The sequence below is a fragment of the Stenella coeruleoalba genome (genome assembly GCF_951394435.1).
Source record: "Stenella coeruleoalba genome assembly, chromosome: 11".
In the NCBI taxonomy this organism is placed as follows: domain Eukaryota; kingdom Metazoa; phylum Chordata; class Mammalia; order Artiodactyla; family Delphinidae; genus Stenella; species Stenella coeruleoalba.
The window spans coordinates 61,443,314-61,458,001 of NC_137157.1; the positions used below are offsets into that span (position 1 = coordinate 61,443,314).

The window sequence follows — 14,688 nt, forward strand, 5'->3', positions numbered from 1 at the left end:
CCCACATAGCCTCATGCAAATTCTATCACCAAAGAAAAAGAGGTAGCACTCGAAAAAGAGGTATTACTTACTAATTGATACAAGTTCTCCCAGTAGTCCTGGGTCATAAGGCGAAACAATGCCAAGAAGGCCCAGCTAAAAGTGTCAAAGCTTGTGTAACCATAGTTGGGGTTCCTTCCTGCTTTCATACACTGGTATCCTTCTGGGCATTGCCTGAGGAAAGAAAGGGAAACAAACGGCTTTTCAATGTAATCCTACCCAGTCATCAGCTGTAAGGCATCTCTATGACCTTGGAGATAATAAATATATAGATGGTTATTTATTACAGGCCAACAAACAGGAATTAAAAAAAAGAAAAAGAGGAAAGAAACAAAGTAGCAAGGTCAATTTTTCAAAAAATGATGTCATGGGGACAGTCAAGGATCAGAATCACCTGAAAAATGTTGATTCCTATGACCTACCCAAGACCTAGGAATAAAAGCTCTGGATATGGGATCCAGGAATCTGTATTTTTAAGGGGTGTGTCAGATGATTCTTATGCATGCCAAAATTTGAGAATCACTGTCCTAGATTCATATCAATGTGCAATTCAACCCAATTTAACTTAGCTGCTATCCGAAATGACAAACGGCTAGAAGTTCCTCTTAATCATCTCGATTCTCTTAACACCCATTGTGACAACCATGTCATACTGGGGATTTCAGTGACCTTGATTATAACACTTCTTCTGCTTTAAGACTCGCCTGATATTTATTTCAGTGTAATTTCTAGTATCTACTTCAATACAGAAATTAAATGAACTTCTAGTCGTCATGTCATCTTAAAACACCAACTCCTGTATTTACCAATATACTCTAAATAATGACACTACACCCTACATTTATATGGTCCTCTGTTTACAAAGCACTTTCACATATGTTATGTAATTGGATCCTTACATAACCCTTTGAGAAAGTGAGAACATGATTAAATCCGTTTTTAGATGAAGAAACTGAGGCTCACATAAGTTAAATGGCTTGCCAAAAGTCTAGAAGTAGCAGAATCAGGACTAAACTTTGTTGCTGTACACTCATGTTCATAGCAGCATTATTCACAAGAGCTGAAATGTGGAAACAACCCAAGTGTCTACTGACAGATGAATGGATAAACAAAACGTGATATATACATACAATGGAATATTATTCAGCCTTAAAAAGGAAGGAAATTCTGACATATACTATAACATGGATGAACCCTGAGGACATTATGCTAAGTGAAATAAGCCAGTTGCAGAAAGACAATTACTGTATGATTCTACTTAAGTAAGGTACTTAGACTGGTCAAAATCATAGAGACAGAAAGTAGAATGGTGGTCACCAGGGGCTGAGTGGAGGGGAGAATGGGGAGTTACTGGGTACAGAGTTTCACTGTAGGAAGATGACGAGTTCTGGAGATGCATGGTGGAGACGGCCGCATAACAACATCAGCATACTTAATACCACTGAACTGTACATGTAGAAATGGTTAAGAGACCAAATTTTATGTTACGTGCATTTTGCCACAGTATAAAAAGGGGAAAAGATATTACATTGCAACTCTTTCCCCTCCCCCATGTTGTCAGGCCCGGCATATTCTGGGTCAACGTTGGGTGCTAACCTATCATGAAGATGGTGTCCTTATTCGATATTTTATTAACTGTGTTAGGATAGAATGAGGAGAGTCTTCAAGAGACAGGCAAGACATCTGATGTTATAGATTCTGTCTTTAGCCTTTTACATCTTTAATTTTGGCTTGAGACTATGGACACCTTCACCTACTAGTGAAATGTCAACTTTGGACGGACCAATATAAGACAGAAAGAAAATCTGAGCCACCCAATACGTCGGGCCCACTAAGGATCCACTATATGAGCACAAAGAAAGAGAACATATTGTCCATTTTTGTCTGACAAATTATTTTAAGGGAGGAGAATAAAATTAGGTGAGCTACTTACCCAGCATCAGAACTGTTCCCACAGAGCAAAGGTTCCAGCATGCCAGGAACTGTGTAAAAATTTGCTAGAAAAGTTTGAAGAGGCAGGAAATGAATAAGGCAGATTTCAGTGAATGAGAGAATAAACAGTTACTGATTTTAGCTCATATAAATCTTTCCTGACAGCAGTGAAACCTGATAAGAATTCTTTCCCATTAACTATTTTCCTATATATATTTAACAATGAAAAGTGCTGCTGTGCAGCCTTTAGTGCAGTATTCTTTTCACGGACACCTGACTTCTACTCGTACTTCAGATCTGTATGCCACGTTCTAGCACTTGAATCAAAGGGTTTTTACACCACTCTACTCTTCTATCCTATAACTTCTCTCTACCAAAGATAAACTGATCGCTAGTTACCATGCCCCACTTTAACTCAGAAGGCACGCTTGCCTTTCGTGTCCCTGAAATCCCCTTTGCAACACTTTCTTGTAGACACCAACTGCCTTTATTCCTCAGGAGTGACTAACAGTGAGACCGCTAACTTTCCCCCATTGTTTTACAGAAGTACTACTATACCAAATATTCCTAAGGGTAAGACCCAAGTGCCTTGGTTCCTGAAATGAACCTGTTAAAACTCCTTAACTGTAATAGGATCAAATGATTACTTAGAGATTACTCGACTCCCTAAGACCAGATTGATTCCTAAGGTCTAAGTAGTATTCAGAAACCTTACTAGGTATATACTCTATAAACTAAAGGTTTACATATCTCAGGGAAAAGAGGATTTTTATCAAGTTTCTAAGCCTGATTTTCAAAGCAAAAGTTTAGGGGTACATGTGAAAAAGATCTGAAGTTTCATTTTTGCTTTTAAAGGGAGAGAAAAGAGAGAGAGGGAGAGGGGGCTGATATCTGAGAGCTTCTGAACATCATCCGACCTCACGGGAAGGGAGTAAGTTCCCAAGGCTCGTTCCAGCAGTCCTGGCCTTCCTTTCTGGAAGGCTTTTTCTTGCCCACTCGCAGAGACGGGGCCACCTACTTTTATTGTTGATGTACTCGTCCCAGTCAAAGCCCTTGGTGCCATTTTCAAGATAGCTCTCGTTGAAGTTTATGGGCCACACCACACACTTGTTTCGCAGGTTTCCCATGAAGAGCTGCAGTCCGATCAAGGCAAAGACACTCAGGCAGAACACTGTCAGGATCATCACATCCGACAGCTTCTTCACGGACTGAATCAGGGCGCCCACGATGGTCTTCAGGCCTGAGGGGAGAGAACCCCCAGAGTCAGAGTCATCCCACAGCCCTCCCCACCTCCCCCAGCCTCCCCGCTCCGCCACGGCTCTTAGTCTGCCCCACAGGGCCGCCCACGAAGCACGGCCACTTCACCATTTACACCATGGGAATAACAGTGGGGCGGCGGTATTGTCAATTCTTCCAGGGGCATCAATTTTTAAGTCAATATTTTTTTGAAAAAGAAAGTCCCTTCGCCAGCATGTGGCTCTTTTCTTCCTGGAAGCACTTCCCTGTCTCTGACTGCTTCTCAGCGACTCAGATGAGTCAAGGTCTTACTTGCCTCAGTGTTGCCACACATGCTGTTCCCTCTGCCTGGAATGCTTCCTTCCCTTCTCTTGTCCCTCCTGCCTGTTTCCTATTCATCCTCTACTCTCGCTTAAAGAGCAATTCCCCCAGAAAGCCTTCCCTGACTTTACGACTCTTCTCCCTCCCCTACTATTACTATTTTAATAGCACCTTTTACTTCCTCTGTAGCATTTATCATGGTTATAGTTAATTATGTCTGCCTTGTTCACAGGTGTATCTGCATGGCTTAGCCCACAAGGTACTCAGTAAATATTAGCTGAATAAACAAATAGAAACTCAGTAATTGAGGAGGCTTCCAGTTTGGAAAGAGAACTACAGGTAAGTTTAAAAGCCAATAATAGGTGAGAAGGTACAATAATATTTTCCCAAGAGCTCTGGAAATGCCAATGTATTGAAAAAGTTAATCAGTATCAATCTAGTATTTGTGGTTTGTATTTCCACTAAAAAATATACCTTCTCTGCATCACATATACTATACCTTTTTTCTGTCCTAGATTAAAAACTTGAAAAAGTTTAAAAAAACATATAACCCACTTGAATTGGCGGTTTAAATGCAAGCCACCGGTTCAAATTTGAATCTGCAGGCAGATTTCTTAACTGCACAGGGAGAGATCGGTGATAGGAGGCAAAGAAAAGTATGGTTGTGGGCTCGTGATGTTTGGATCAAGACTGAGTCTACATGTGGTTCTCCTGGGCATGCTCACACATCAGCTAACCATAAACCATAAGACATGGCCAAGAAAGCACTGAGCACTCCCGGGGTGCCAGAACACCAGGACGGACAGCAGGCAGACACACAGCCTTGACACACAGGCCTCAAGAGGGATCTTATCCCTAATCTACTTCTTTTCTGTTTTGTTTTGTTTTGTTTTTGCGGTACGCAGGCCTCTCACCGCTGTGGCCTCTCCCGCTGCGGAGCACAGTCTCCGGACGCGCAGGCTCAGCGGCCATGGCTCACGGGCCCAGCCACTCCGCGGCATGTGGGATCTTCCCGGACCGGGGCACGAACCTGCGTCCCCTGCATCGGCAGGCGGACTCCCAACCACTGCGCCACCAGGGAAGCCCCCTAATCTACTTCTTTAGACAAGACTATCACACTGAAATTCTACAGAAATCCTAACCCTGGCTCTGATCCTAACCCTAATCCCAATTCTAATCCTGAGTCTGGGTAGATAATTACTAATCTTAATCAAGTTATACAACTTACTTACGTGGCCTGAGCAATAAACCTAACCTCCTTGGACCTCAGTGTTTTCATCTTTAAAATGGGGGTGATTATAGTAGAATATCATAGGGCTGTTGCGAGGATTAAGCATGGTTCATACAAACACTTAACACAGCACCTGGCACACAATAAATGAATCAAATGTTAACCATTTTTGTCTGAACCTTAGTTTACTCATTTGTAAAAGGTATTTAAAATATCAACCTCGCTGGATTGCTGTGAGGTTTAAATAAGATAATGAATGTTAAATACCAAGTACAGTGCCCGGTACTTACTACCTGTTAGCTATCACTATTATACCTATGTTGCCCTCCTCAAAGAGACAGGATAATGGGATAATGACACTGCATGGCTAACCTCGTACGATGGTGATCTAATGGGTGGTGTGGACGTGCCTCTTCTTTTGCTGTATTTTGCAAGTGACTACCTAGAATTTTCAAAGTTGAGTCCAATGGTGGTAATGGATGCCGTGCCTAGCACAAGCCCTGGCACAAAGCAGACACTTAATATGTTTTTAAGTTCTTTATTGAAAGAGTAAATGAGTAAGAAGCTTTCTTTCATACAGATATCCTGAAAGGGATGTAAGGGAAATTAAAGAAAAAAGAGCCAAGAGTTAGACTGTAGAGACGTGGCAGTGTGCAAAAGCTTATGTTTGCTCACAGAGCGGGCCTTCCATGGACACTGTGGCCACCAAAGGGATCAGGAAGAGCTTGCCTGGGCTCCAGGGATAAGGCATTTCTGGCCTGATTCCTTGTCTCCTCACAGGGCTGTTCAGAAAGAGCACAAGGCAGGAATCAGAAAGCGGGAATTCTGATCCTGGCTCAGCCACTATTTATGACCCACTGTGTTTCAGAACAAACTTAAGGTCACCTCCCGGTCTCATTTTCTCATACACAGAACATGGATAAACACAGGAGCACCGGCAGTGGGCAGTGGAGGAGAAGCTGAAGAATCGTCTCTAGAAGTGTTTCGTTTTTTTTTTCTTTTTTAAATCTTTTTACCTGTGCCTTGTGGCACGTGGGATCTTAGTTCCCCGACCAGGGATCAAACCCGTGGCCCCTGCAGTGGAAGCGCAGAGTCTTAACCACTGGACCGCCAGGGAGGTCCCTCTAAAAGTCTTTAAAAATAGGGCAGAGATATTTACTTGTTCGTGATTAAGTAGCTGAAGTTTCAATCTTTTATTCCTAAGTCCTGGAAAATTGTATCATAATCTCACAGCTAGGTAAGAAGGTATTGGTGGTATAGAATAAAAGGCAGCTATAAAGAAGTAAAAATTGTTCCAGTGTTCTGGAACTCATTTCAATAAGTTGCTAAGGAATAGAAAAGTCCTTCACTGTATTTGGCTGGGTTGAGGCAGGTGTATGTTGGGCCGATAAGTCAATTCTAGGCTCCTAAAATTCTGCTTCAAAGTCAAGAGTGAACTTTGAAAGTTCTGCTTTCAAAGTCAAAGAGTGATTTTTAAAAAAAGAGTAGTTGATAAACCATAATGGAAAAGAATATGAAAAAGAATGTATGTATTATGTATAACTGAGTCACTTTTCTGTACAGCAGTAATTAACACAACATTGTAATTCAACTATATGTCAACAAAAAATAAATTAAAAAAAAAAGAGTAGTTGAATAGGTCACTGAAGAATGGCTGTAAAGTTTATTTTCCTGAACTTCTTTATGAAGAGCTTATGTAGCCATCTCTCCTGAATGGTTCAGACAATCACCTGTCTGAATACTGGATGATAGTTCAAGGCCCTTTCTACTTCTATTTTAATGAATTGAGAAATGAGCTGTAAGCTGTCATTTGTATTAGTAACAAGAGGATAAAACTTTAAAATAGTCAAACCAATGTATTTGTGACATTAATTCATTTTTAAAAACATACAATTTTAGCATAAGTCTAATCTGATTTTCCTGGGCTGGGAACTCTTTGGACAGTTCCAAGCCCATACAACAGGAAATTCCAGGCTATGAGCTCAAACTATCTTCTGTTCCATAAGGGTGGGCTCCCAGCAGCCTTGTTTGTAGGAAGTAACCTTCTCTTAGTAGTTAGATGTCAGGATGCACACCTGACCTAAATCTAGATCCTGTCCTCCAGGAATATAGAATGGGACAAGAGACAGTCCAGTAGCCTTTTCATGTGGTGGGAATGATAATGTATAAATCTGGAAGCTAAATGGTAGTCATATTCTATCATTATATTAGGATATGTCTGTGAAGTCAAGACAGCATTCTAAGGGACAGAAAAAGGAAATAGGAGCATGGAGAAGAGAAAGATGAAGACAAGGTACTCCCTGGTGTCTGGGGCCTTCTGGCTCTGCATTCTGCTTTCACTGGCTTCCAGAAGCCCCAAAGCATTCCAGCCCTTAGTTTCCTTGAAGTACTCCTGTATCTTTTTACTTGCAACCAGAGATGCTCAAATAATACACCAACCCTACATGGAACTCCTCACTTTTCTGGGGATTGACGTGAACACTCACAATCGGCTGGTTCAACATCTCTTCTCCATAAACCAGATGCCACTGCTGAAGAAATCTGTACACATGAGTCCAGAAAGCCAAAAAAAAATTTTCAAGTGTTTTCCTTTGAAGTCTGAGGCTTAGATCAACTCCTCTGTGGAGTTCTTTCAGCTTTCAAGGAGGTTAAAGTAGAGATTTAAGTTGGAAATGGTATTCAGCCGCTTATACTTCACAGGGTCTCAAAGGAACAAAACTTAATTAAGCAAAAATGATCACTAAATAACACTATGGCCAACCAAAAAGTTTACTCTCTAAGATTCTCATCCAGATTGTTAGGAGAAAATTAGAGGAAGGCACAGGAAGAAGAAAGGTGACGTAACTTAGTATCTGTAAGTGAAGCTAGGCACACAATTACTCAGCAATATTAAATGGTTACTGGATTATACCCAGGCCTCAGCCAAGACTCTTCTTCCTTCCGTCAGTGTTGATAATTGCAAATGACCATATCTGCAGACACTGACGCCAATTTATGGAAATGACGCCATCAATGCTTTTCTTTCTCTTTTGAGGTACGCGGGCCTCTCACTGTTGTGGCCTCTCCCGTTGCGGAGCACAGGCTCCGGATGCGCAGGCTCAGCGGCCATGGCTCACGGGCCCAGCCGCTCCGCGGCATGTGGGATCCTCCCGTACCGGGGCACGAACCCGCGTCCCGTGCATCGGCAGGCGGACCCTCAACCACTGCACCACCAAGGAAGTCCCATCAATGCTTTTCTTAAGCTCAACCTTCATAGTCTTGCCAGCAGTGGCTGCCACATACCAGTAAACACAGCCAAGCAAAAGTGCTCTCCCAGCAACAAGCAACACGGGTCAAAAAAAGTAAGAAGTCGCTGGTAGAATTTCTGAGCCGAGGCGTGCAAGAATGGAGAATCCACTGTTCTGGTTGTGAGCATAAACTGTCCTACTTCCTCAACCAGTTCATAACACCACATACCAGAATACGCAAGAGAACTAATAATCCGAAACAGAGCAGTGAGCTCCTTCATGTGACTCCTACACAACAGAGTGTGACACAGAAGCCAGGCGGCGGCAAACTGGACAGCGAGAAGAAGAGGCGAACGTCCACCAGCACTGGGACGTGTCTGAGCAGAAGTAGTTAATAGACTTACTACAGAACAAGGAAAGACAGCTGGACCCGATGTACAGAAAGGTCAGCTACCAGACAGGAAGTCGGACACTTAAGAAATTTTGAGAAGCAGGTGAAGCCGCTGTCACAGAATTTCACTCCGCTCTATGTCCAAAGGCGCCTCTGAACCTCCTGTCACCTTTCCCAAGGCCCAGCAATCCCTTAAACAAATGAACAAAGCCTGCTTATGTGCTAAGTCCAGAGAAACCAGCCATGCATGCTGGGATCAAGATCGTCCACCATGCTGGTGCCAGATTATAAATAAAGTCCATTTATCTTTCCTAGTTCGTGGTTCAGGTTGAGAAATCTAACTGGTTTGAAGCAACACGAGCCACCCCTCCTACAAAATGAACATCAGAACAGGCCTCAACAGCAGTAACAAGCAGCTCTCGCAACAGGGGGAAGAACAACTCCCCGGTCCCACGGTCTGGCTCGGTCCAGACAAGTCCTGGGGTACAGTCATGCCAGGTCACCTTCCCTGCTGCAGATTCAGTCCTCACAGTGACAGTTCTTGCAGGTTCTTCAGATCAAGAGTAATGTGGGAGAGACCTGGGGGCCCCTTGATTTATTTACTCAAGACTAGATTCGTCTTGAGTAAGCCTGACCACAACTAAACGAGCTCTCAGAGGTGGGGCTGGGAGGGGGCGCTGGGAGTTCTCAGTGTTGCTCCCATCAGGACCACTGTGGTAAACTTCAGCTGTCTTTCCTGAGAAACAGTGTGGAAAAAGGAGAAACACAAAAGCAACTGGATTAATCACTAGAATATTTTAAAAGAAACAATGACTCTGAATAGAGTCTTAACACACTTTCTATCCCCCTTCACAGCGCAGCAGAGATTGCCACATTCATAACGGGCACATTTAAAGAAAACACCTTCTTCGTGGATACTGGGGGGGGACGGAGAAGGGCCTCTCATTTTCCCTGCTTCTTATCTGATACCACAGGTAAAGAGAGAGAGACGGTAACAAAAATGAAAGCAGAGAAATAACAAATCCAAGAGAAAAATAATCAAGAAATTACAGCTCGAAAGAGAGCAAAATGACCAACAGAAGTAGTGCTTTGGGGAGCCATTTAAATGATGATGGAAATGAAAAGGGACTGGCAGCGAGGCCCTCCCAACCAGTTTTATTTACACCATTAAGTGCTACACTCTAAGAAAACCCTGAGACACCTTCTTTGAGATGTCCACCCTATCTTGGGGGCATGTTAGTCCCGTGGCTCATGGCCAAAGCATGCAGGAGATGAAAATTCTGACAAAGTCACTTAGAAGTTCATTTTTGTACCCAGATAAACACAAAGTGAAAACAAAGTTTTAAGGTATACGACATTCTCCACAGAATACTTCAATGTCAAGTTGAATCCAGCAAGTTCCAGATCAAAGAAAATACTCAAAGGGTCTTTTCCTATAACTGACCCTTTTAGCACAGTTTGCATGGCACTGTTCTTCAAGTTGAGTTCTCCGAAGCAGAAGGGAAACCATGAATGATAGGTATCCAGGTCTTGAGTTGGCAAATAAAAAGGGTCAGGATGTGAGTTCAGTCTTTTCTAAGCCACAAGAAGGCTCTAAATCAAAGTATCTCTTGTATAAAAGGCTGGAGCTAACTGGTGCACTGTACTCTCCAATCTTCAGGGAGTCCTGACTGCCCTGACACATTCAGAGTATCTATCAATACCAAAGATGCTAAGAGGGAGGACGGCATCAGCCAGGTGAGCAGGGTGAGTGCTCTAGGAAAGGGAAAACTCTCATAAAGAGCTCTGTGAGAACTTGCAGGTCCCACATCAGTTCTGTGGCTGCTCTCACTCCTGTTTTTGGCAGCTTCGGCCGCATAGCACAGGGAGATCAGCTCGGTGCTTTGTGACCACCTAGAGGGGTGGGATAGGGAGGGTGGGAGGGAGGGAGACGCAAGAGGGAAGAGATATGGGAACATATGTATATGTATAACTGATTCACTTTGTTATAAAGCAGAAACTAACACACCATTGTAAAGCAATTATACTCCAACAAAGATGTTAAAAAAAACCAAAAGCCGATCATCAAACCAGGAGCAGGAAAAGGCAAAAGAAAGCAACAATTCCACTGAAGTGGCCTATGAGAAAACTTGGTACCCAAAGCAATGGCTTTACTCAGAGGGAACTATGGCCTAACTCTGTAACTGTGGAGTCAAAACGACTTAGATTTCCAGTCAAGAGAGGGCCCAGGTCTACTGCCTCATACACTGGTGTTACCACCTGGGAAGGAGACCTGGGTAACAGGCAGGTAGGAACAAGGCAATAGCCCTCTACACGTAGAATGGGGAGCAAAAGGACTTGGGATTAAAAGTCACACTTTAATTCCAGTATCAATTATACCATTCACTGATAGTGATCTATTATTGGCTTTATTACCCCTTAAAGTTATTTTCCAAAGCCTCCCAAAGCCATCTCAGTTGCGGGGTGCTTCTAGAAATAGGAATCCAGGAATCTATTTCAAACTGTGAAGCTGGTGTCTAAATCTTCATACAAACCCTTTCTTTGGGTTTAGGTTTCTTCTTTATAATTGCTACTGCTAAAATCATTTATGGAGGACTACTATGGGCCAGGCACTGTGCTTATAAATATATATTTGTAATACAGAATATAAAACTAGACATGAATATATATCTATAAAACGAAAGTAATAAGGATAAATTACGTGACATCAGTCAAGAGTTATCTTGCAGAAATGCTGTGGTCAGAAGTTAACCATACAGCAGAGACAGAGACAGAGGCTAAGAGCTGGAGCAGAGACAGCATCTGCTGCCCTAGTTAGTGAGCAGAACGCAGCTTTCCAATTTAATTCTGGAAGAGAAGTTTTGAGATCACAAGAACATAAAGAGACAGATGCCTTGCGGAGTACGCTGGGGGAAGTGAGCAGAAAACATGGGATCATATTTAAAAGAGGCCAGAGGAGGAAAGAGACCAAAGGAAAAATGAAAGTAAAGATTTGGTGGTACAGATGTCTCAAAAAAAAAAAAATAAGACAAGGCCTGCCTAAGGGTTAGGCTGCCATCAACAAGCTTCATGAAGCTGCCTAAAGAATGAGCTGAATTTTCTGTCAAACGGATTTGAAATGGCTAGGAACTAAACCTTGATAAGTCAGGGTTATAGTTTTTTGCCAAGGAGAATATACTCCAACTGACACCCAGCCTCTGGTTGATAAGCAGTAAGCTACCATTGCTAAAAATAAAGGAATTCATTTAAAAAAAATATTTATTTATTTGGCTGCACTGGGTCTTAGTTGCAGCACATGGGATCTTTTAGTTGTGGCATGCAAATTCTTAGTTGTGGCATGTGGGATCTAGTTCCCTGACCAGGGATCAAACCCAGGCCCCCTGCACTGGGAGCACCGAGTCTTAGCCACTGGACCACCAGGGAAGTCCCAAGGAATTCGTTTTCTTTTTCATTTAATAAATTTATTTATTTTTGGCTGCACTGGGTCTTTGTTGCTGCACGCGGGCTTTCTCTAGTTGCGGCGAACTGGGGCTCCTCTTTGTTGCGGTGCACGGGCTTCTCATTGCGGTGGCTTCTCTAATTGCGGAGCACGGGCTCTAGGCGTGCAGGCTTCAGTAGTTGTGGCACATGGGCTCAGTAGTTGTGGCTTGCGGGGTCTAGAGCGCAGGCTCAGTGCTTGTGGCTCACGGGCCTAGCCGCTCCGCGGCATGTGGGATCTTCCCGGACCGGGGCTCGCACCCACGTCCCCTGCATCGGCAGGCAGACTCTCAACCACTGCGCCACTAGGGAAGCCCGGAATTTTTGTGTGTGTGTGTGTGGTACGCGGGCCTCTCACTGTTGTGGCCTCTCCCGTTGCGGAGCACAAGCTCTGGACGCGCAGGCTCAGCGGCCATGGCTCACAGGCCTAGCCGCTGCGTGGCATGTGGGATCTTCCCGGACCGGGGCATGAACCCGTGTCCCCTGCATCGGCAGGCAGACTCTCAACCACTGCGCCACCAGGGAAGCCCTGGAATTCATTTGTAATAGGGCCATAATTTACTGGCCCGCTTCATAGCCCAAATCTGTAAATGGAGAAACTTGAGGTTTACCTTCCTGAGGTTCTCAGTAAGCTACATTCTAAGTCTTCCCTCTCTCGGATTCTACCTCCGTGCTTCCCTCTCTCTGCATCTGATATCTAGATAACGTGTTGAAAAGGGGAAAAGAGGAATTATTTTTGGTTCAGCCACAAGGAGAAGAGCCACGTGATGCCAGGAATAGGATGCCTCTGTTCTTCATGTCCCTGTTTCTACAAAACTGCAGTGGAAAGCCTGGCCTCTCGGGAGTCTTCCCTGAAAACTCCTGAACATAACCAAAGTCGAACCAGCAACAACATAGTCTTGACTTCTGCCACATTTCTGCCAACAATATTTTAGTTAGCAGACTAACTAAAATATCTTTCCTTCCAGATTTCAAGACGGGTCTTTAGAAAAATAGTGATTACCTGGTAGAAAGGATTTGAATTAAATTAATGGATCTCAACCTGGGGGTCACAGGTGGGCTTTGGTGTTGGGGGGTGGTGCCTGTGACCTTTCATCTGATTCTCAAAAGGATTCAAAACCTTCAAAAGGTTAAGAACCACTGAGCTAGCTCAACCAGAACCAAGGAAAAAAAAGGCAAAAATTTTAGAGAGACTGTCAATCAACTACCTCTCAACCACCCGCGGATTCCTTTTTTTTTCCTTATGAAGTTTCTGTACTTTTTTGTTTGCCCGCATGTTTAGACGTATCTTACCTTACCTTTGACTTTTTTTTTTTTAACAGCACCTGCATAAGCTTTCACTGGGATTTATGTTTGAGAATGGTCTCTGAATACATACGTAGTAGATGTCTACTGGTTCTTATTCTAGTGAAACAGACAGCAACAGAATGTGATAGACAGTGATTATTAAAGTTCAGGCTCTTAAATTTGTCTGGAACACTGGACTAGTTAACTGGGTAAGGTCTCTTCTGTGATTAAATAATTCCATTAACACAGTAACAATAAAAGTACAATTCTTCGAATAACATCCCATCAGCAAACCATGCGACAGGAAGCCTAGAAATCATAAGCAATGGAATGATGGTGAATGTTAAAATTACTGTAATTCCATGAGGCTAGGAAGCAAGTGATTGATATTCAAAGAGACAGCTAGCTCCGTGACGATTCTTTCAGATATTGTAAGATCCAAGTGATTCTTAAGCACGTGCTTTTTCAAAGCATGGATGGAATGGGGGCCGCATGCCTAGCAAGCACTGTCAGAGATACTGCTAAGGACCAAAGAGCCATTCCAGAGAACGTCTCCCAGGACAAACATGCGGAATGCAAGGCCATATCAGCTGTGCTGATGCCGCTTTAGAATGTGGTGGACAAAATGAATGGAGGAGAGAGAGGAGATGAGGCAAAGTCAGTCTTGTGTTTAAATTTTCTCACCTGGAATTACAGAAATAGTTTTCAAAGCTCGCAGAACCCTGAATGTTCTCAGCGCTGAGACATTGCCCAGGTCCACAAACTCTGTCACATATCTGTAGTAAGGGAGGTCACGCACAGACACAAATGACAAACACGGACACAAACACAAACACCGAAGGAAAAAAACAAAACCACAACAAAACAAAAAGTACAATACGTCACGTCAGGGCCCTAACCCAACACCTAACACCAACCCCGGGCCATCTTACCTGGGATTACCGAAATAGTTTTCAAAGCCCTCAGTACCCTGAAAGTGCGTAGAGCTGAAACATTGCCTAGGTTTACAAACTCTGTTATATACCTGCAGAATCAAACCAAAGTTAACTTGTAATGGTACCACTGGGCGAGGGTTTGAGAACGGGGGTAAGAAAGGGTCTTATATACAAGCTATGGTTTCATTTATTTCCTTGAAAAAGAAAAGTTTCAAAATATAAACATTTAAGGAACACATTTTTTTTTCAATTGGGCAAGGAGAATTCAAAAGTGTATCTGAAGGAAGTGATACCACCAGAAGGTTCCTAGGGCTTCCTTTCTTCCTCAGCATTGTGATGTGCAGATCCCAATCAGAATGACTACTTAGTCCATTCACTTCTTTTTTAGTAAAAAGGAAGGCCAGGAGGTATTCAAAGGCTTATGTCTCCAAGTTTTATGAACAATTTCTTAGGAAAAGGAGACAAATTTCTGCAACAGGAGTCTCATAAAAACAAACCTACATCAAAGTAACTCCCTAGTTGACAACGGCAAAAATGCCTAAATCTCTGCATAAATGACTTATCTAAGAGTTGTATGCATATCTTTGCAGTCATGCCTACAGATGAAGTTTT

General features: G+C 43.1%; 1 protein-coding gene across 1 annotated transcript in view; it reads right to left on the minus strand.

Annotated features, from left to right (window-relative positions):
- Window positions 1–14,688, minus strand: part of SCN8A (sodium voltage-gated channel alpha subunit 8) — a 174,531-nt gene that overhangs the window by 71,367 nt on the left and 88,476 nt on the right. Inside the window, exons 6-9 of the mRNA XM_079937623.1 lie at window positions 13,826–13,917; window positions 2,990–3,211; window positions 1,973–2,036; window positions 72–213 (exon numbers count right to left, since the gene is read on the minus strand). Coding sequence (XP_079793749.1) covers window positions 72–213; window positions 1,973–2,036; window positions 2,990–3,211; window positions 13,826–13,917 — 520 coding nt within the window. The remainder of the gene's footprint in view (window positions 1–71; window positions 214–1,972; window positions 2,037–2,989; window positions 3,212–13,825; window positions 13,918–14,688) is intronic.